The sequence below is a fragment of the Vipera berus genome (assembly GCF_964194415.1).
Source record: "Vipera berus genome assembly, chromosome: 1".
Classification (NCBI taxonomy): domain Eukaryota; kingdom Metazoa; phylum Chordata; class Lepidosauria; order Squamata; family Viperidae; genus Vipera; species Vipera berus.
In genome coordinates, this window is record NC_138202.1 from 23,367,726 (window position 1) to 23,391,094 (window position 23,369).

Sequence of the window (23,369 nt, forward strand, 5' to 3'; positions counted from 1 at the left end):
TCTAGTTAGATTTTTGCAGATCAGTATGTTACACAAACTCAGACTATGAGGCAAGCTTATGAAACATGGCTTGTATGAATCCAGAAAATGAATAAATTCAGTAATCCGGCTAAGCATATTGCATAAACATACCCACAAGACCTATGAATGGTGTTTTGTCCTACATTACCACATGTAGAGGCATTTAAAGTTAAATTTCTTCAACATGGGATAATGAACGCAATCCAGTTTGGACCAATCCATTCCACAGCCCACCTCTTGTTGACAAGGCAAAAAAGTATGAAATTTAGAAATAGAATACATTACAAATTTTAAACAAAAACATTTATTTTACAAAAAAAAGATGTCATAGATGAGTCATAAGCAACAGTTCAAAATGAAAATAGATGAAAATCAGTTGCTCCGAAGTTGTGAATGTAAAACTACTTTGCCACCAAATAAAGGTTTTATAAAACTGTTCACTGCTACTCTATGATAAAATTTACTGCATATGGTCAAGAGAACCCAGTCCTCCAACATCATGTTTACAGTTACTTGAATGCTGGTTCAGTCCTTATTTGCCTAGAATACTTCCAAAGCTACAAACTGCTTCCACCAGCCTACATATGGCATTTCCTCAGATGCCCAGTAGCAAATCGGAACAAAGTGGAACAAAATAAGGCAGTAATTTATTAAGTGCTTGGTTCAAACAGAAAACTATTATTCTGCAAGGCAACTGCTGGAAAAACCCCTATATGGTTACCTTGTGTATGAAAGCTATAAACTTTACAGTTCATTTGCTGTCGCAGAAGTATCTCTTTATCCTCCTGGTACAAGACCACCTGTGAAATCACCAGTTGTGCAATGGGAATTAAGATTTCTTAAAAACATGCCTACTTTCAAGAAAAATGTGCAATGACATTTCCCATTTGAAAAAGGAAATTTTGCTTCTTCAAAGTAGAACTATTGGCTAGAAAAACATGAAAGACAGAATAATCACAGAGATGTTTTTGCCTTTTTCCTCAACAGTGGCTTTCAGAATAGGAAACTAGCTTTTTATACAACAAACATTTTGTGTTCAAAAGCCATGATGCACAAAGATGATAATTACAAAAGGTGCAAGATCCATGGAGAAGCTGCTTTTTTAACCAAAGCACTCATTCACGATTTTTTTTAAGGAGAGCAAGAAGTCCTTTAGAGTTCTAATAACCTTCATCAACGTCCATAGCAAAAAAGGAGCTTAGAAATTTTTGCTGTGCTGCTGCGCATACCACTGCTGCCTTTGCTTGCGATTCTCCAGTTCCATGAGGAGGGCATGGCGATACGCTTCATACAACTTCACAATCCGTTCCAGTTCCTTCATGAAAAGCAGTTTCAGCATTCCCTGATAGGTATCCAGGTCAGCCAACTGGAAGAGTTCCCATTTCAGTATGTGATCGTACCTGTGAGAAAATGCAGGAATACATAAAGCAAACATGTAAAAGAAAGGCTAATGTCACTGAATATATCAGAAACATTTTAATTTATAACACTGTACTGAAGCACACTCTCAACACTTTCTGTCTTTTAAGTTTCCAACATAACACATTTGTTACGTTACAAAATCTATCATCAGGCATAGGGGGGGAAAAAACATTTAAGCAATACTCACTTCACAGGAGCCCTAGCGTAGACTTGCAGCCAGTCTGGAATCTCTGCAGTGTGATATGGATTGGCAGGTACAAGGATAGGCTGACTTCTGTCAGCTGGCTGTGGTTGATATGTTACAGGAGGTGGATGGTCATAACGAGGAACGCTGCGAAGGAACATACCAAAAAGCAGACAGCAAATCTTTTTTTATCATAGTCTAGCGATGTATGTGACCAAGAAAACATTAAACTGAGCAAGACGTGGCTAGACGGATGCTCCTGAGACTTTTAAATTCTGGTCCAGACTCTTCCAAAGACCAATCACAGATCTTCTGGCTTAAGTGATTAGAAACTGTGGAAAGTGGTTTTTTTAGAAGGAAAAAAAAGCAAATCATGCTTTCAAATCAACCTGACTCCTGGTGATTCAGTGACACATTCATATAGTTTGGGGCAACAATATGAAAGTGGTTTCCAGTAGTGCTTTCCAAATTATTTTTAGAGCATTCAAGTTTGGTGGTGAATCTCTCACTCGAATACTAGTGAAATCTGACTTTTCTTGGCTTTTTTTTGGGGGGGGGGGGGGAAATACCAGCCTACATTGGCTAAGTGTTGCCACTGAGTTGTAATTTAAATTTACTGTTAATTTCTGTAAACTCATATTTACCCATCTGCCTACATACAAATTATTTAAACATATACAGTAGTCCAATATTTCTGCCCAAGAGGATTTACAGCCCCTCAAAACCAAGAAAGATACGTGGTGATTCTTCCAAGCTGAGTTCTTTATTGTTCCTCACCTATAGAGAGAATCTTGCCAAACTGAAGCACTCTGCTATCTGCATCTATCTGATAGTATCTGCATCTATCATATATAAGAACTATTAGGAAGTGCCTGTCTTCACCCTCTCTCTCTCACACTGGATCTTTCTCTCTATCTGGATTTAGTTGCTGTTTATTCCTCAGGAATGTACCCTCTCCCTCCTGGGCATTCAAGCTACTACATTCTATCAGATCTGCAGAATTTCTATAAGATGCACAAGTACATCTGAGAAGGAGAATTATTATTAATAATACCAATAATTTATTAAAATGTACAGGCAGCCCAACTCCCAGCAACTCTGGATAGCAGTGATCAACAATTCCTCTTGTTAAAGCTCCAATTACTAATATCAAACTTAAATTCACATAAATCTAGGAGTATTAACATAATAGGAATCATTTTCTACCACAGGATTTGAACATTTTGACTTGAGTGCTCTGTTTTTTAAAGATTTCATTTTGAGCCAATTATAAAATTAAACATTATGGCCCTTCTTAGAAATTTGTGGGGATTTATACAATTTCCAGTATTAGATTTCCCCAACTCAAGAAGGATGCAAAAGTGATGCTCTGACCTTACCAGACCATTTTTGAAGTCAGTGCTAGATTTGGAGTCCTGAATCCATTTCAGTTCAAGTTTTCTAATCTAGGTTTGGCACACCACAATTCTTTCCATTTTAGTATTTTCTGTTTGTAAAATAAGAGCATTGGTCTACTCACGCTCTTTGCCAGAAAAAATATATTTTTAAATATATTCTTCAGAGTACAGAACAGAGATAGAGATAATTGTATATAATGTCAATTTCTCTACTACAAGCGAGATGGGAGGATGGATAATAGATGCCTCTTATTAATAATTGTTGGTTATTCAATATCCTGTAGTTGATTAAAAAGTTTGAAAATGTTCCATTTTTTGCATGAAGGAGTTTTAAGCTTCAATTGTTTCCAAAAATGCTAGAAAACTCTTCATATTAAATATGGAGTATTTTCTGAAGCTTTATACCAAACAAGTTTGACAAGTTTTGTGAACAAACATAAAAAATCCAAAATTGCTGATTATTCATAGTCTTTATAAGTTGAAATAAGTAAGAAAATACATAAAAGCAATAAAGAAATTGATTAGCTTATAGCAGTTATCTCTATTTATTCAAAAATTGTATAGTGAAGATCACAAGTATATTACCTGGGAGCACAAGGATGTTTATATTGTGCTCTTTTATTAATGTGGTCAACATAATACACTCCAAATTCAGCTGATTCAACACGTTCCCATCCTGGAGGCAGCCCTTCTCGCTCAAGTGGATGGCTCCAATGTGTTGTGTTAGTATTGTGGTCTATGTAGTACTTTCTTCCTCTAAGAGTCCAATCTACTGACCAACCAGGAGGGAGAGGTAAATCTTCTGAACTGTGATTTGTTAAATTTCCTAATGATGTTGCAGCAACCCTTCCAATGCCTGGAAATGGGATATTAATAAAGCAAATAATATTTAACAGTGTAATTTTTTTTCTCAGAAAAGCAGACGGTTGTGATCAGTTCCATAATAGATTACCTTTGTATCCTTTTTCCTCATGTAAATGTTTCTATTTGGAGAATGTATCCGTGACTCATTCTCGTTTTGCTTTCAGAAATTCACATATACTCATCAATAAACTATGAAAAGTATATTTTAGTCAGTTCAATTTTGGACTTTGTTGACAAATGAATGCAATTTTTTTTGTAACAGTACATTTGGGATTTGCTACTGCCTTCTTCCAGGATGTTTTTGATTTCCCAGTCTAGCCTAAATCCCAGGTATTGTCCGGGTATAAGTACTAACTAGGTCTAAATTTGTGTACTTTCCAAGTCCAATGTAAGCCAGGGGCTAACCATATGACCCATTAATTGTGGATCAGAGTTTGCTTTAGTACAGTACAGCTTGCCCTTAGAAGAAACACTGTAACCTTCCTTTACCCATAAGACTCAATAACACTGAGGACAATGTAAAAGACATGGTCAAAAATATAAAATCTTCTAAACGACATAAACTAGCAGCTAAAAAGGAGTTTTCAAATGTTCCAGTTCAAATGGTTTCCAATAAGGAAAACAAAAAGAAATAGATACTTGAGGTCACAAGTCATATAGAACTGAATGTCTGGAAACAAAAGGGTTTTTTATTGAGGAGTTAGTTTTCCAAGATGTCAGAAAACTTGGAACCAAAGTTTTCCAAGAAATTAAGAGAGGGAAAATGAAAGTTGAGCCTCCTTTGGTTTTAGCGCATGAAGTCTCAGAAAAGATATTTCCATTAGCCAATACTTAAGGAAAGTTTAATTATTGGCTTAATTAAACTTCCTGTAATTTAGTACATTCTAAACAGCATTAATTTTCTAAGTTAATAGGGAGGGGAGGTCCTTAGTTCTCATCTACCATCTCATCACTTTGTGCCTTTGTCTTCTATCACTCTCATGTGAGAAAGGATGAAGGTATAATGGAAGTCAAAGAAAATAATATTGGCTACCTGCAGAAATGATGTACTACACTACTGCTCTAAACAAGAGGACCAACTGGCTCACGTTTCCTAGAGGAAAACATTGATGGCGGAAAGAGACTGTTACTGTAAAGTAGATCAAATTGCTACTCTTATCAGTGATATGTCAAGACTGGTCAGCTCCTCTAGGTAGACCAGACCAGGAAATCAATTCCACAGGAAGTCTAAAAGTAGCCTATAATAGAATCATGCAAGTCTGATTTGCTTTATCTCCTTTGCCTTCTTATAGTCTTATTCTCAGGATTGCTTCATCTCCTTTTGCCTAAGTAATATTTTTGCATATATATGTCAAGGTCATTGCCCTTATTTTCTACACAACATGATCAACCCATAAAGATCACAGGTTCCCTTGCTAGCTTCTCCCCAAGTATTTGATTTTAAGGAGAAATTGGCTTATTTTAAGTGCTGGCAGGAATTATGAGACCCTCTCAGCATCTTTGGCCAATTTAGAAGGAAAAGAGAAGACAGCTAACACTTTAGATCAAAGCCTATCAGTGGTTAATTTTGGGGAGAGGGATGAAAAAAAACAAAAACAAAATTTCCGAAGATCATTTTACGTTTAAAAACTTTACTTATCCAAGCCATTAGTACAGTACAGTCATCATGAAGGGACAGTGCAACCATGTTGCAGATACTGCATGATACCGCTGAGAGGCTAAAAAGTATAATATTGTGATTGTACGAATTGCTGCTTCCAAGAAACAGTTATCCACTCATTTGCACCCAGTTAGCTTAATAATATTGCAACTCTATGTCATTCCCCATCATTGAACACACTTCTTTACTTCCTCTTCGGGTATCAAAGGAGATACAAAGTCCTGGTTCTTGCTCTTCTGGTGGCCTCAACCATTGTTTTTTATAATATATTTTATTGATTTTTTAAAAACATAAATCACTTAATAATTGGTGAACAGTGTGTTTTCTGGGTTACATTTGTAAAACAAACACTAACAATTGATTTCTATAATCCATAATAGTTTTAGTTGATTTCTTCTTTTCCCAAAATATCCTCTTTTGCAAACATTGAGTTAACACAATTCTTATTGTTTTGATAGATAACAATTATATTTTTTCCCAATAGTCCTAAAATAATAATCACATCAATATAATATTTCTTTTCTATCCAATCATTCTGGTTGCCTTCTCATAGATCCCGTTATAGTCCTTATTTTAATTTGTTTCTCCTACCAAATTCTAGATATTCTTACTGGTTAAGATTTTCTCAAAATTTAATTACATTTAAGAATTTAACTCTATTTTTCCATATGAACCATCTCACACTTTTACATTTCTTAAAAAATAAAGCAGTAGAAAAAAAGAAGAGTAAAGAAGCATAAAAAATAACATACTACTTAAAATATATATCCCCCGTAAGCTAATATGTATTTATTTCCTAAATTTCTTATTTTTAACCATAATTAAAAATATGTTTAATCTTTAAACATTCCATTTAATATATCTAGTCATCTAGTCCTTTAACACTTATTCAAAACATTTTTATCCATTATAATTTTCTTAAATTCAATCACATTTAAATATCTAAAACATTTCCTTTATCTACGTAATTTCAACTTTTTTATATTACTCATATCAAGAAAGAGAAAAAAAGGGAAAAAGCATACTATATTATATTTAGAGAATTCATTCCTCTTAGAGTGACATATATATTCCAAAACCTTTCTATTTCTTTAACTATATTCAAACAAATGTTTCTTTTTAAAGCATTCTCTCTGGTAAGTCCCATCATCTATTTTCTTATTTTCCACTTTAGTCTTTCTCTTTTGCCCAGTGTCTTTCTTAATCAATGTATTTTGCTGAATCAAAAAGTTTTTCCGTATGTTTGTAAATGTTGCTGTAGATATAAAAAGTAAACCAGGAGAAGTGTCTTTCTACGGGATTTCTGTCTTTCCTTGTTTGATGAAAATCTTTTTCTTTCTCTCCGCTTCTCTTATCATTTCCTTTCTCTCTAATGTTCCTGACATCTCTACAGTTCATTTTATCCGGTCTGTTTTCTTGTCCTCAGATTTATTTTGTAGTTTTAAGGGATAAGTTGTTTTTCCCAATTCTTGTGAATTTTTCCCCACTAGGATTAAATCATGTTTCCTTTTTTTGTTAAGTTCCATCTTTAAGTCTCTATTCTCAATTCTATATCCATTTATCTGTTTTATCTGCTCCTTCTCTGTTGTTTTCTGGGAATTTTTTTGTTGTAGAGTTAATCTGGAAATAGATTGATTTATATTTTCAAAGTTGGTTTGGATTTCTTTGTGGTTGAATTAGTTGCAGTATACTATATATCTCCTCCTGTGACGTATTTGTTTTCTTTCTACATGTCTCTGATCCATGATAGCCAAGAATTTGAGTTTTCTTCTTCCTTTCTTTTCTCTGTAAATAGCTTTAGAGTCCCAATTAGGTAGATATTTGTAATCCAAATAGTTCAAAAAAGATTTTTTTCTAAAATTTATAATTCTCTATTTGTTTACAGCCCAGATTATTGTCTTTTTTTTCATAGCTGTTCTTTGTTGTTAAAGCTTTGAAGGTCACAGACAGATTAACTTTTCCCAGATTTTGCCAAGTCTTATATTAAAGTCATAGCTGTCATAGTTCTCATCTGCCACTAGGTGTCAGCAACTATTTGTTTTTCAATTTCCAAAATGAACAATTATCTTTGAAATGAGAGTCTTAACCATTAAAACAATTTTAGATTTATCCAGATTTAAGTTTTAAGTTTCAGGTTTTATATTTATTTCACTTCCATATATTTTGATACTCCATAAAAAGATTAATTCGCCGCTTCCATTAGTATAAGGATGGGGCGGAAATCCCCCTCCTTCCCTTTCAGAGGTTTTTTGCATCTTGGGGATCTTTTCCAGGAAATTAAATGTAAAATAGAAAAGAGAAGATCAAATTCCTCACCCAGTTTCAAGCACACTATTCACAGTTGTGTTGGTTAGTGCTTTTGGACTTCGGTTGCAAGTAGCTTGGGCTGGTCGATGCAATACAGCCAGCCTTTCTCCTGTTGGGTTAGAAGGCTTTCCCCAACTTGAATGAAACGGCCACTGCCGCTCAAGAATCACTGGAGCACCCTTCTTCGTCACCTCTCTGGGGCAACTTAGACCCATTTAGGATCCCCAGGCAGGGCGAAATTAGCTGCGGGGGTGCAGAGAATCCGCAAGTCTGCTACTGGTCGCTACTGTGCAAAACCGGAAGTCTCTCAACCATTGTTAATTGATGTTGTCCTAGCATCTTCTTCTGGGTCTGCCTTGTGTTCTTTGACCTTCTCTTTTTGTATATGCCCTGTACGGTATGGAATCCCAAGATATGCATTCCAGGTGAGGGGAAAAAATTATTTGCTATTTTTGAATGTAGTTTAGGATTGGTTCTATGCCAATCTTTTCTCTTATGATCTTATTTCTGATTTTATCTCTTCTGGTCACTCCAGCAGAGCATCTCATTTCTGTGGTGACTAGCTTTCATTTAGGTTTTATTGTAAATGTCCATGTTTGGCACTGGTAAAGGGGGTGGGGATGAATATGCTTTGTATGAGACGCTTCTTTGTGGTGATTGGTACTGCCTTTGAATAAACTGCCTGATGTAATGCTTTTTGGGATGTGTGGTAGTAGTGGTCCATTAATTTGCTCAGTATGATTTTTCCAGCTTTTTTTAAGAGTCATGGTGGCTGTATGGACACATTCTTTTCTTCCTTGGTAGATAGAGACTGTAATACAAGGGCCTGGGAGACAGAAATATGAGCATCTGGTTTGATTTGACTTAAAACAATCTTACTCTATTAAATGAGATATTTCCAAGAGTGCTTCCAGACAAGCCTTTTGGTATGCAAAAACTTCATTCAAGGAATGTTATGGTGGGGGAATTGCATCATCTATACATCTTGTAATCTATCCTATTACAAGAACTTTCCTATTTTTTCCAATCTTTTTCTTACCAGAAAGTATCTTGTACAGCGAAAGAATCTGAGATGCATTTTGACTGAAGTGTTAAAATGCCATCCATTTCACTCTAAGAAATATACATGTATAGAATCTACATTGTATGTTCTTGGAAGTACTAAAATGTCTCCTAAATTTGAAGAGTAATTGGGTAAAAACGCCTCTCTACTATAATCATTCAGCAAATGTGAAAACCCTCTTTTAGAACTTTTGTGTCTACAAAATGTGAAAAAGAATTTAAGCTTAACTATTCAGCATGGAATTATATTTTGGGGGTGTCTAAGCCACAGAGTAAATGCCTGAGGATATTATGAAGTCTGCCATTCTTTCTCATTTTAAAATTTCTACTTTGTCCTTATTTCTGTAGAATAGACAATCCACATTTTTACTTCTATCCACTCATATATTAACTGTTTCTTAGCCAATGGTAAATGAAACAATCTACTTCCAAACTCTCAAAGATGTAAACTTTCTTTTCTTTTCTTACAAAGTCTGAGAACAGAATTCAAAGTAATTTCCTGCCATTTCACTGAAACATCTTATTTTCTCTTATTTCAATGCCTTAAGAAGGAACCATGAGAAAGCTGAGGCACTAGCTGTCGTTTTGCCTTCCTTTCCTCTGTCTTAATGTCACTGCCTTCAAACCACAGAATTAAACAAAGGCAACCAGACTGTCCAGCAATTTTTCATTTCGCTTCCACTGTCAGGCCAGTCATACCACTAAATTCCCACAACAGAAACACCAGTGACACCAAACATGCCCATGGTCATTAAAACTTATACTCTATGAAGCAACAGGGAAGGAGATTATCAGAGTCCAATAAAAGTGATGGGAATAATTAGTTTTCAAGATCTGACAATCTGAGTATGCTATATATACCAAGTGTATTTTCCTAAACAAACCAAAATGCTACACTGAACTTGCCACAGTAGTCCTTTTTCTACCACAGCAATAGATGTCCTAAGTGGGAATTTCCGTCCCACTGTCAGCCCTTTGACGTAGACCAGATCAGGAAACACATTCCACAGAAAGACCAAAACTATATTTATGGAGAGAGGCTATAATACAAAATCTTAAAGTCCAATTGTGCTAGTCCTCCTCTCCCTCTTATATCTCAGTGAATTAGAGAGAAATCATCAGTGTCTTCTTACTATCTCCCTTCCCATTCTACCCTTGTTTACATTATGGTTTTTGAATATTTATTACAAATACATCTCCCTAGCTCTCTATATATACTCACTTCAAAGCTAGGACGAGGAGAATTTCTGGTGCTGTTTCCTGTGGAATGAGATAACTAATTTCCCAGCTTCAAAATAACCCAGAGAGAGAGATCAGAGAAAAGTTTAAAAATATATAAATTCTATATTGGTTTAGTTTTTGGATTGACATAATATAAAAATCTTATAATTAAATGCTCTTTGCCATAGATGTTTCATCTTTTTTTGGTAATAATTCCTGAGTGGGCTTGATGCCCTGTTTCTTATGTAGAAAAAGACCCTTTATGTCCTGTTTTCCTATAGGGATGCTAGAACATTTTGAAAAGGGACATGCCAAATCCCTATTAAAACTAAGGTCAGAGGTTTCTGACAAATGGACCATGCGTTTTGGATTTAGAATCTACTCTTGTTCATCAGAAATAGTTGCTTATAGCAGCAACAGTAATAGTTGCATATAGTAGCTATATTAGCCGCCAGCCTCAGAGAACTGGGCACTGTCCAGACTAGTATTTGCTATGAAGGTGAGCACCTTGGTTAATTTGTCTGTCTGACCTGAACATCCTTTGTTCCAGATGGTTGGGTTAGCATACAGAGAAAAGAACTGGCAAAAGCTTGAGATAGCCATGGAAACTCTTATAGCTAAAGTTCCTGTCTCATGTGTTCTGCACTGCATATTCCCAATTTTGGGGGGCTTTGGATATTTACTCAAGATAGCTCCTGAAATCAAGGTTGCCACAAAAAGATGCACTGAAGTATTTGAGCAGGTGTAGAACTGGATATGGAAAAATATACAGTTTAGAGGCGAGAAATAAACACTTCTCATTACCTATAGGGCTTACGCTACGCTCCAGGGACTATGCTCTGGTGAAAGAGAGGTGATGGATTGCTAAACATGGGAATGACTTTACTGTCAGCAAGCCCATCAGAGATCTGGGAAAGAGATGAGGTTCTGGGTCTTCCAGGCCCAGGAATTTACAGATCTCCGGAGCAATCGTGATAATCTGCTTTTTAGAAAATCTGAGACTCAAAGACTGCCTTGTAGGTTCCCTTCCTCATCTAAGAATTGTTCACCCTCTTTCTTATCTGAATGGGTTTGAAGAGAAGTGTCACCATCATATCTAAATCACTTGCTTCTTGCCTTCTACAACAGGAGCAAGGAGAAGGATCTGAGGAAGGGGACTGCAGATGAAAATACTATACTATTGAAAAGGCTGGCGACGGGATTGAGCAATGATGGGACTCATAGCTGATGACTTGGGAATTGCAGCTTTGATTGAAGTGGAACTGAAAGATGACCCTCTTGCTCACCCTCTGCTATTATAAAAGTGCTCTGATGTGTTGCTACCTGTGAGTTTGCTAGCCCTGGGTTTTGCTGAGGGAAAAATGGAAAGAGGAAAAGAAAGCAAAATAAAGCAAAGGAAAAAAAGATATATGACTGATAAGGATAGTCAACACTGCACATAATCTCTGGAGCGAGGGAGGAACTGGGAAAGGAGCCATCTCTTTCCAACAGGTTTCCAGCCCTGCCTCTGGAGTGAACAGGAATGTCTTAGTTATCTTACAGGAAGATGAGGTTATATATAACATAAGGGAAAACTATAAACAATTTGCCTTGTTGAGGCTCAGAAATTCTTCAAATAAAACCATATTTTGTAAAAATGAGGAACAAAATTGACAATTTCATCCCTTTCTCTCTTCAAACTGCTCTAGACAATTTGGAGTAAGATATGATAAATACATACTGGTAATAACAAATCTATATATCCCATTGACTACAACACAGAATGTGTTGTACTCTGAACACTTTATGGGTTTCCCAGGACTATGATTCTACAAGTGGTACTGAAATATTTATTGCATCCCATAAACACAAAACCACATTCAAAAATCAGATCTGATATGTTTTTAAGCAAACAAAATCATATTTCTGAGACAAATATTTTTTACTATCTAGCTTTTCCTCAGATTCAAACTTTGGTATTCCTTACCACTTTAATAGCAGTTTCTAAATTGTTAAACTGCCTACTTGGGCACAAAACTGCTTTGTGCTTAATATTCATTGTATTTTGATAAAGGTTGACTTTTCAATATACAAGCACAAATAAATCTTGCTAAGCTAGGGTAGGCAACAAGTTGCTTGCATGCAATCTCCCAGAACCTCAAGATTACACTTCCAATAAAACCTTTTGTTTTTGGCAACAAAATGACCCTTTTTAAGAACAAATTTTCAATTCTTTCTTTTCCAAGATTCAGATCATAATGGAAGTAAAAGGGCTCTGGGAAGCAAAACCAGACTGCTGAAATATACCTGTTTTGATGCAAAGAATAAATGATATACTTTTAAGTGATGGGGTTTTCCCCTTTTATGTTTGGTCAGTTAAAGGTGAGAGTGGAATTACCTTCCCCAAAGTCTTCATTCTCATCTTTAAAATCTCTCTAAAACATAAAAAGCATCAAGATATTCAATCCCATATTTTCCTGTTGGTAGCACCATGGCCTTCTGTAGCCTGCCCAGAAGCAGAATTTGACTCGTGGCCTCTTAAATGTTGCCTATCTCTGATCTGGTGAAATAGTAGAATAGTAGACCTCACAGTGGGGAAAGCTTGAAAATCCTATTTCAGATCTGTAATCCTACAGCAATGTGATCTATAAAGTGATCAGAGCTTAATTTAAATCCTCCATTTAAATCCATTTAAGTCCTATTAATATACATTAGAGTAACTAATACAGTATGTTACTCTTCCAAGATCAAAGGATATAATACTCCAGAATGTAGCACTCAGCTCTAAGTTGACAGCAATGGATCTGTAGGTCACTCTTGCATTATATGATGTCAGGGTTCATGAGTCCATAATAATGAAAACACTGAACAAGAATCGCATGTATGGGAGGAGAATACTAGTGGTCTCCAGAAAGCAAATTGCCACTCATCCCAAGTTTGCAAAAGTCCACCTGAATAATCCAGCAAATTACTGGAAAAATGTTTTATAGTAGATGGAACAATCAGTGAGAATTTTTAATGGTTAAAGTAATTAATACCAATGCAGGTGCTGTTACTAAATCTAAGCTTCCAATGAGAGTGAATACTTACAAAAATTTGTATGCACCTTATATTTTAAAATGCTATATAGCAACATATAAAATTAAAATATATCAGTTGCTTTCCCTAAAATTAAAACTCTTTCCCTCAATATTTTCAATAAGGACATGAAACAATACACTGCTTGGAATATGGTTTGTTTAGCCAGAATCTCTTTTTATAACTAGATTTAGATGAGACTCAGGCCAAACCATAGGAATCAGAGTAGAAAGTACTGCTAAGAATGATGAAAGTCACTCATGAAGATAAAAATTTACACCTCAGTTTTGAGCTTGAAACATATAACATACTAAAAGGCTAAAAAGGAAATGTGCTGTGGAGGCAGCAGGATAAAACTACTAGTGTGTCTAGTAGAATGAATAAAATTGTACATTAGTTCCTAGTTTAACAAATTTAAATCAGAATGATAAAGCCCATTTTTTGAAAAAGCAAATACCAACAAGCAAAACACAAAGGAGCTTAAAGAAAAAGAACCATTCAGAGCTGAGTATTTTTTTTGTTGTTGCTGAGATTCCATATGGGTCCTCTTAAAAGGGGCGTAATGGCTCAGCAGTTAAAGACATTGAGCTTGTCAACTGGAAAGCCCAGATTGGAGACCTGAGTGTTGTGCAAAGGGATGAGCTAATTACTTGCTCCAGCTCCTGCCCATCTAGCAGTTCAAAAGCATGCAAATGTGAGTAGATAAATAGATACCACTTTGATGGGAAGGTAATATTGTTCTGTGCCCTTCGGCATACAGCCATGCTGGCCACATAATCATGGAAGTGTCATTGGACAATGCTGGCTCACTCAGCTAAGAAAGGGAGATGAGCACCGCACCCTAGTCAGACATAACTAGACAGAGTAAACCTTTACTTTTACCTCTTAAAAGGGTCCATGGGCTGGCTCACTAAATGGTGTTAATTACACTAGTTCTTTGAGATCAACTCTTTATCCAAATTAGTGGAGGAAATGCCAAAGCCCTTCAGTTCAGGTCCTCTTACACACTAACAGGGTATTGTTCTTGTTCACAGCTGTCACCCAAGTTTTTTGCTGTTTCCATAATAATTTGATTCTTAAGCCAAGGGTATCACGGCAATGTCAATAAAAATATGAGGGTATGGTCACAGTTCTTATGTGACCCAATGCAAGGCAGCTTCAGATGTTGGTATGTTCAATCAATCCTGAATTCTACTAATAAAAGCATAAAAATACTGTTTAGATGTTTTTACAAAGAGCCAAAAAACAAAAATAGAATTTATGTGTAAAAAAACCCCATGATACTTGCCTGAACTGTGTCTTCCCTGATTTTGTGACATCCTTTGGATGAGGTCAGTATTATGTTCATAATATCTATATTCTTCCTGAACATGATCCACCAGTTGATGTCGTCTTTGATCATTATAAAAGTGACCAAAATAGTAACGGGATCCAGCATCTCCATTTTCAGTAACCGAATTGGCCTCTGTTAAAAAGGACTGTGAAGATAAGCCATATTCCCGAGGGACCTCAGCTAAACTCCTGGCAAGGTAGGAAGGGGCAGATAGCCTGTTGCTTTCCCGCCGTACTATTTCATGAGGAGGCCTCTGCACTGGAGTCCTTAGAAAGCTCTGATGTCTGGAAAGGGCTCCGTCCCCACCTGCTGAATAGGCAGAAGGCACTGGATCTGGAAGACAGATATCCGTTCGCCTTGGAATGGTTGGACCATGACGGATGAATGAAGGCATCAGATCTGTAGCAGAAAGTTATAGTAACAGTAAATACATAGAACTTGGGATATTTACAAATGTTAATGAAGAGTGGGTACATTAAAATTTAAACCCTGTAAAACAGAGAGCCCCCAAGGAGGCCCTTTATGTGAACATGAACCCCAAACTGCACAATTCCAACAACATTTAAGGAAGAAATCACAAGGTATTTAAACTTTGTTTCAAGCTTGTAAGGCAATGCTGGAATCAAAGCTTTTAGTAACATTTTAATGTCATTTTCTTTAAAGTAAGGTAATTCTACATATTTTTATACAACTTAGACAATTTCACTTCTTCATGAATAAATACCATGGCCAGGGTAAAAAGTATCGCACTGCCACTTTATGAATCTATCATAAGCATGAATGCTAAATTATGTTCAGGCAGTTTATGGGATGTTATAAAATACAACCTATACTTTTGATATTTCTGGAATCATGATCCAGTTAGACATTAGATAGCTGGATTGTAGAGTTTCCCTGATATATGTACATTCACTGTTCAATATAACATGGTTGTAAACATTGTTTACCCATATAAGGGTAAAGACTAAGGTCCTTTACGAGGTCTTATCTCACGGCGTTGAGGAGGGCAAGGTCTAATTACTTTGCTACCCTTATCGCGTCCGCAGATAATCGCCCGACCGCCCTGTTTAGGGTGACCCGCTCCCTCCTTAATCAAGAGGTGAAGGAGGATCCCTTACAGGGTCGTGCCGAGGAATTTAGCCAACATCTGCTGGACAAAATCGCTCGGATCCGGACCGGTCTGGATTCCGACTGGGCAGAATCTGACGATGAGAACATGGACAGTCTTGTTGATGTTATCTGGGAAGAGTTCGATCCTGTGACTCTGGACGAGGTAGACAAGATCATGAGGAAGCTGAGCTCCACTACGTCCTTATTGGACCCGTGCCCCTCCTGGCTGGTTTATGTGGCTCGGGATGGGACACGAGGCTGGATCCATGCAGTGATAACTGCTTCATTGAAAGAGGGCAGTTTCCCCGCAACTTTGAAAGAAGCGGTGGTGAGACCCCTCCTCAAAAAGCCTTCCCTGGACCCAGCTGTTTTAAACAACTTTCGCCCGGTCTCCAACCTTCGCTTTCTTGCGACGGTTGTTGAGAGCGTAGTGGCGCATCAGCTTCCTCTGTTCCTTGAAGATACTGATTATCTAGACCCGTACCAATCGGGTTTCAGGCTCGGACACAGCACGGAGACGGCATTGGTCGCTCTGATGAATGATCTCTGGCGAGCTCAGGACAGGGGTTGTTCCTCTGTCCTGGTCCTATTAGACCTCTCAGCGGCTTTTGATACCATCGACCATGGTATCTTACTGCGGCGTCTCAGGAGATTGGGAGTGGGAGGCACTGTTCTTCAGTGGTTCTCCTCCTACCTTCTGGAACGTTCACAGTCGGTGTTAGCGGGTGGGCAGAGATCGACCCCGAGACCTCTCATTTATGGAGTTCCTCAGGGGTCGGTCCTCTCACCTCTCCTGTTTAACATCTATATGAAGCCGCTGGGTGAGATCATCCGTGGTTTTGGAGTGGGATATCATCAGTATGCTGATGATACCCAGCTTTTCATCTCGACCCCAAACCACCCCAGTGATGCCCTCGACGTGATGTCCCGTTGCCTGGAAGCGGTCCGGGTCTGGATGGGGAGGAACAGGCTTCAACTCAACCCGGACAAGACTGAATGGCTGTACATACCGGCATGTCAGGAAATTCAGATTATTCCATCTCTTAATATTGGGGGTGAGTTATTACCCCCCGTAGATAAGGCTCGCAATTTGGGTGTCCTCTTAGATTCACAGCTCTCCTTAGAAGATCATATAGGAGCTGTGACTAGAGGGGCCTTCGCCCAGGTTCGTCTGGTGCACCAGTTGCGACCCTATCTGGACCTGGATGCCTTGCGTACAGTCACCCATGCACTTGTGACCTCTCGTCTAGACTACTGCAATGCTCTTTACATGGGGCTGCCCTTGAGAACCACTCAGAAGCTTCAGCTGGTACAGAATGCAGCTGCACGAGTTCTTTTGGGGGTCTCCCGATACTCCCATATTACACCTCTGCTCCGTGAGCTGCACTGGCTTCCAGTTGCCTTCCGGGTAAAATTAAAGGTGCTGGTGATGACATACAAAGCCCTACATGGCATGGGTCCGGATTACCTATGGGAGCACCTACTGCCGGCGTCAACTTCCCTCCGTCCTGTACGTTCCCACAGAGAGGGCCTCCTCAGGGTACCACCGGTCAGAGAATGTCGGCTGGTGACCCCCAGGGGGAGAGCATTCTCAGTGGGTGCACCAATCCTTTGGAACCGCTTACCGGCTGAACTCCGGATGGCCCCCGACCTTCGCTCCTTCCGGCGTGATCTAAAAACTTTCTATTCGAACAAGTCGGCCTGGCCTGATGGGTTTGGGTTTTAACATTATTTTAACTAACCTACAACATTGGGCAGAATCATTTAACTTTAAATCTTGTAACCTGTATTCTTATTTTTATTGCCCTGTACACCGCCCTGAGTCCTTCAGGAGAAGGGCGGTATATAAATCAAATAAATAAATAAATAAATATATTGCATTTACTTTCATCACTTTCTAAGCATCAGAGTGAGTTGCTTTGCACATCATCAGTAATTACAGGTACTTCCACAAGACAGGTAAAATGCTGGCTTATCATGATGTGCAAAACAAATGATAATCATCTATGTCTATTTCTGAAATTAAGGAATTAAAGCTGCATAAAACATTGCTAAAACAGTGACACATTACATTATTGACGTTTCTACTAAATTTAGCTATTTAATTATTTCCTATTATTCCAATATAGCATAATAATGCAGCATGAGCTAGTGTATTTTGAAACAATGAGGTGGGGGGAGACAACAACAAATACAGACTATTTTGTGTTTAATACAAATGCATTGCACTGTTGTCTTATGAATATTGATTGATATAGGTTTTTTAACTCTATAGGGTGAACCTGCTTGACATAGTGCCCTTATGTTTGGACTGTAATTCCCGAAATGTCCAGTTATGAGAATTTGTCATAGAACATGCTATAATAATTTTTCAAGCCTCAGAAGAAAGGAGTCTGCAGCTTTCCAGTTACTGTATGGCCTGGGAGCTGAAGCTATTGGAAGACAAAAGTTCAACATTTGAAATCCAGCAGATTCTTCACTACTGGCAGTGATTCTCTTAGACTAGCCCTCTCTAATTCTCCCTCCATCACAATAACTAAATTTATCTAGTGTTAAGTTTGCTCAACTAAGTTTTAAATAAACTAGTTTTATTTAGATTCTTCACACTTCTGTAACCTGGTAACAAACAGTACAGAGAAGACCTTTTCCTACATGTGAACCCAAACTGAACCAAAATCTAATTTCCCTTTCTTTTAAATCAGAACTAAGCACCACAGCAACAGAATAAATAGTTTAATAAAAGAACCTCAGGGAGCTCTTTTGGAAAGCAGTAAGAAAATCTTTCTTTTTTCTTCTCTAAGGCAAAATAAATCAAATTATTTTAGCTTATACTGATTAACTTCATCTAAAATAGACGTGAATAACCCTGTTTAAAGCCTTAGGCCACAATTAGTATTTGTGTGGGGCAACTAAGGGCTGCAAAACCAGTGGCAATAGTGCTGAGTTTCATTTTTACCCATTTTAACGCATATCCTACTATCTTCATCTATTTGTCCCTCAAAATCATAGGAAATTATGCTATCAGTTTCAGATAATGATGGTCAGAAGGAAGTCTGAGAGCTGCAAAAATGAGACTTACAAATACATGCAGACATGCACAGATTGCTATACAAAGCATGATCTAAATCTATTTCTAGCTTTATTAATATTAAATGTGATTCATTTTGCCTCTTTTTCATCTGTCAACAGGAAAACAGCCACATTCCAAGTTTGTATATCAACCAATCTTATCCCACAGAGCTAAGGGCAGTTAGAGATAGCACTAATAATTAATGTGCACTGAGCAATGAATAGTAATTAATGTGAAATTCTGGTACTATATCTCTTCTGCTACATGTTCTTTAAACTCTGATCAGATGTCTTGACTTTTATACCAAATTCAACCTTTCCCAATTCCCCTAAAAATCAGAGACAAGATATAACTTAATTGTATATCTAAGCCAGCTATTGGAATGTTAATTATTTATAATTATGAAATAATTGTTAATTATCCCTGCCACAGCCAGCATCATGTAGGCTTTTTGAAAACTATAATAACATTTCCAATGAATAGTATTTATTTCTGAAATAAAAACATTTGGCTAATTCAGATTATAACTTCAAACTTCTTTTCAGGGCATTCAGGACTCAAAAAAATCAAGGAAAATTACTGGTCCCTACCTGAGTTCTTTTGATCAAAGAACTTCATTTCAATAAAAACAATGTTTATTTAACGGTTTACCTTGATAGATAAAACCAAAGACCGGCAGGTCCTTATTCCATTTCTACTTACTGCAAAGCAACTAAAAGTTTATGGAAAAGAGATAAAAACCATCCTTTTTTATGCTAATATTAAAATTAAATCATCTCTGGGCAAGAAAATTTAATTCAAACCACAGTTTTAACTAGAACATTTTATTTTATCAACTCAAGCAGGCTTTTGCAATATAATTATGCATTGTAAAAAGAACTCATTTCAGATCAGTTCAAGATATGTCCTGCTCAGCTTCCCAGGTGATACAGACCATAAATATGAGAACTCTTGTCAGATTTAGCTATATAAACAAGATAAGAAAAATATAACCAATCATCACCAGCATCTCCCCCCAATTTATTCAAAAGAATTGTTCTCCCCCTGCAAATGAAATGAGATCAGTCACAGCTGTTTTCTCTTCAAACCAGAAAGCTTTAGGTTAACCATGCATAATCCTTTAAAGAGTATAATAAGGTGACAAGCTAAGATCACATTTGGCCTTTGAACAAGAGCAATTTCACTCCTTAAAGAAATGAGCAGAGACAGCAACAACTACAGGTGATTTAAGTTCAATTTGTTGCCTATCTGTGCCTTTGAAGTTCTGACAGGGGTGGACAGACTTCAGGCTTGGCAAATATACATTATTTCCCCCAGGGCTCCAAAACGTATGAAACACTGGCTAGTAGACATATGCTCAGAATTAAGAAAAATTCTGTCAGCGAGCATATCTGAGTTATTTGCCAAGCAGTACCAGGACCAATTTCACAAAATATTCTACTTTGGGTTCTCTCCCACCCCCACCCCCCAGGAGTAGTTTTTTTTTTAAAAAGAGCTTAAATTGAGGTCAAAAAGGAGTAGTTTGTATTTGTTGTTATAATTAGACAAACGAGAACCAGCACCCTCTACTGATCTAACGTTATCTAAAGATCTTTCAAAAGATCTCAATTTTTTTTTGGGCTTTTATTTGCAAGAGCAAAACTGCTTTTCGAAGCTGCTGCCCCTATTTTAAAAAAAACGTAGAAGCTAAGCTGGCTTACACAAAGCTTGAAAGAAGTTCCGGGACGTAAACTTTAATGTTGGGTCTCTTCTCCCACCGTTGTGTAAAAAAGTGAGTCCTCACCTTGGAAGAAGCATCCCGGCGATTTTGAGATTTCCCCCCTCCCCTCCCCTCCCCTCCCCCTCGGCCCATTCCTTCCCCTCAGGAGAAGAGGGGATGCTTTTCCTTTTCCTCTCTTTTCCCTCCCTCCCTCCCTCGTCGCTCCCCTCCTTCCCCGAGCAGGTCTCAACTCACTGCGGAGCAACGGGCTGGTCTCCTTGATCACGTACTTGCCCTGCACCTCGCCCGGTTTGGAGAGGTCGGCGCGCGTTTTCTTCCGGGACAGCATCCCCTTTTCCCCTCCGCCGCCCCCCTTCACAGCCGCCGGAGGAGCCACCGGCGCCGTCCCCGGGCGACTCTTTCTCGGTCAGGATCCATCGCCGCCCTCCGCCTTCGCCACTTTCCCTCAGACCGCCAAGCGCGCGCACCACGTCTCCCCGTCCCAAGCGCGAGCGGGAGGTGGGGGAGGGAGGGAGGGCGGGAGGGAGGGAGGAGGGGGAAAAGAGTTGGATGGGTGGGACAGAGTTCTAAGGAGGCGCGCGCGCCCGCGCGCCCCCGCCCCGCGCTCCTTTTCCTCTTCACTCGCAAAGCTCCCGACTAAACTTTCCGTTCCCGCCCACAGCGTGAGCTGAAGGAACAGCGGCTGCTCCGCGCAAGGAACAATGGGAAGCCAGCGCTGTGAGCGTTGAAAGCTGACGGGGAGGGGGAGGAGGGGAGGGGGAAGAGCAGCTGGAAATTGTGGAGTGTGTGTGTGAGTGTGTGTGTGGGGGGGTGTTTCTCGCTGAGTCAGTTTGGCGTGCTGGTGGTTCAGGCACCAGGGTAGAGATGGTAAGTTCTAGTCTTGCCTTCGCCACGAAGCCAGATGGGTAACCGTAGGTCAGTCACTCTCTCTCAGCCCTAAGAAGGAGACAATAGCAAACCACTCGCGGGCATAAAAAAACTGAACAAAGCGCAACCTGGCGGTTGGGAGTGCGCCACCTCGTGGCTCGGAGGAAAAGGGCTTACGCTTCCTCGGGTTAAGCTTGGAGTTCCCCGGCAGTTGAAAGCAGCTGTTGCTGGAAGATACTTACCTCAGGTGTGAGAAGTTTGCGCAAACTGCAGTCGGAGATCAGAATGGTCCCAGCCCTTGTTGTTGTTAGTTGCGAAGTCGTATCTGACCCATCGCGACCCCATGGACAACGTTCCTCCAGCCCTTCCTGTCCTCTACCATCTTCTGGAGTCCATTTAGGCTCACGCCTACTGCTTCAGTGACTCCATCCAGCCACCTCATTCTCTGTCGTCCCCTTCTTCTATTGCCCTCAACCTTTCCAAGCATTAGGCTCTTCTCCAGTGACTCCTTCCTTCTCATTAGGTGGCCAAAGTATTTGAGTTTCAACTTCAACTTTAGGGCTTTCCTAAAGCCCTAAAAAGTTTGTGTTGCCAAGCCTGGGGCGCTGCATGTGTCAAGGGCCCCATTTCTGGGCTGTATTGCCAAACTGAGACCAACAGGAAGACCCAGTGTTGTAGGATAGGCTGGTAAGATTTGGGCTTTTTGAAATGAGATTTTGACACTGTTGGCAGAGAAAAACATTAAATGAAAATGATACAGATGTTTTCATGTAATTTACTAAGTTTTGAGGAAGTCCACTTGTGGAAGTCTTTACTACTTCTGAATTCTTGGGGGGGGGGAAGGCATCTTGAGGGACATTGCTACTCTTGCCCTGTAGTAATTTTCAACTTGTAGAGAAATTGATGGGGACATCCTGTGTAAAGTATCACTTTGTGGTAAGGAGAGAATAGGAATTTCTAGGTACCACTGTTTCTGGAATACTTGGTTTATTATCAAATTAAAACTGATTTAAAGAAGTGGTTAAACGTGTTTCATGGGACAGGTTGCATTATACCCTGACTGAAGTATTCAGGGCAAAATTCTTTCAGTTATCCCAAGAGAGTGCCAAGACTTGGCTTTGCCATGCAACTGGGTATAGAGATGAGACCATGCAGTGATAATGCTTATTGATGGCTGTGTTATTTGTTATATATCATGCTTTAGCAACTGATCAACACTCTCAGCCCAATTTTTATCCATATTATTCCAAAGCCGCCTTTGCTGTGTGCAAACAAAACAATCTGATTCTGAATTCATTTTATGGGTTTGCACAATACATTCAAGTATAAACCTAATGTGTTGTCCAAAGTTAAATTTAAGCAATCTGTCTTGTACAAATTTGTGGTCTGATGAAAGAGCTTCAAATAAAATGTAAGTCTGTATAAGCATAATTTACTAAATAAACCATAATTAATTGGGTTCATAAGTCAAGCCATAAACATTGATTTATTAACCACAGTGCCTGGGTGCACACCATTCACTAAACTGCAAGCAAACTATATTATAACAATATGTAGTGTGAATTTGCCTAAGTAATTCTGACAACTTATGCAGGCATATTTGTGAGCAGGACCATTGTAAGTTATGCATTTGCTTTACAATATAGTTGTGTTTGTCCACATACTTTCCCTTGATTAACCCAGTTTGCTGGGTTCTCATACATACTAAGACAAATCAATAAAATTCAAATTCAAAATATATTTTGCATAATGTCCTAGACTAAATGTCTAGTTTGTAATTTATTTGCTGTGTTCATACAACACATTCAAACAGCTATGACATATGAGATTTAATGCCTTGACAAGACTGCTGTTCTGCTGCCATGAGCCAGGATATGGAATGAGTAAAAGGAGAGAAGTGCCCAGTTTTGACCTTGAAGTGAAGCTGATGAGCTATTGTGATGAGATTTGAGATTGGAGCCCCATTGATCAGCCTGGTATGTAAATGTTGGGGACCAGAGCTCTGAGAGAGACACCTACCTTCTCCATTGCTGGGAGGGATATGCTGCTGGCCTGACTAAAAATTGAAGAGAGA

The 23,369-nt window shown here is 38.6% G+C and overlaps 1 protein-coding gene across 1 annotated transcript; it reads right to left on the minus strand.

Annotated features, from left to right (window-relative positions):
- Window positions 1-309: 309 nt before the first annotated feature.
- SAV1 (salvador family WW domain containing protein 1) lies at window positions 310-21,111 on the minus strand. Its single transcript, XM_081340079.1, has 5 exons — window positions 20,663-21,111; window positions 14,484-14,927; window positions 3,610-3,880; window positions 1,631-1,774; window positions 310-1,421 (listed from the first exon to the last, which is right to left on the minus strand). Exons 1-5 carry the CDS (start codon window positions 20,754-20,756, stop codon window positions 1,220-1,222), a joined length of 1,155 nt encoding a protein of 384 aa, XP_081196205.1. The 5' UTR covers window positions 20,757-21,111; the 3' UTR covers window positions 310-1,219.
- Window positions 21,112-23,369: the final 2,258 nt, after the last annotated feature.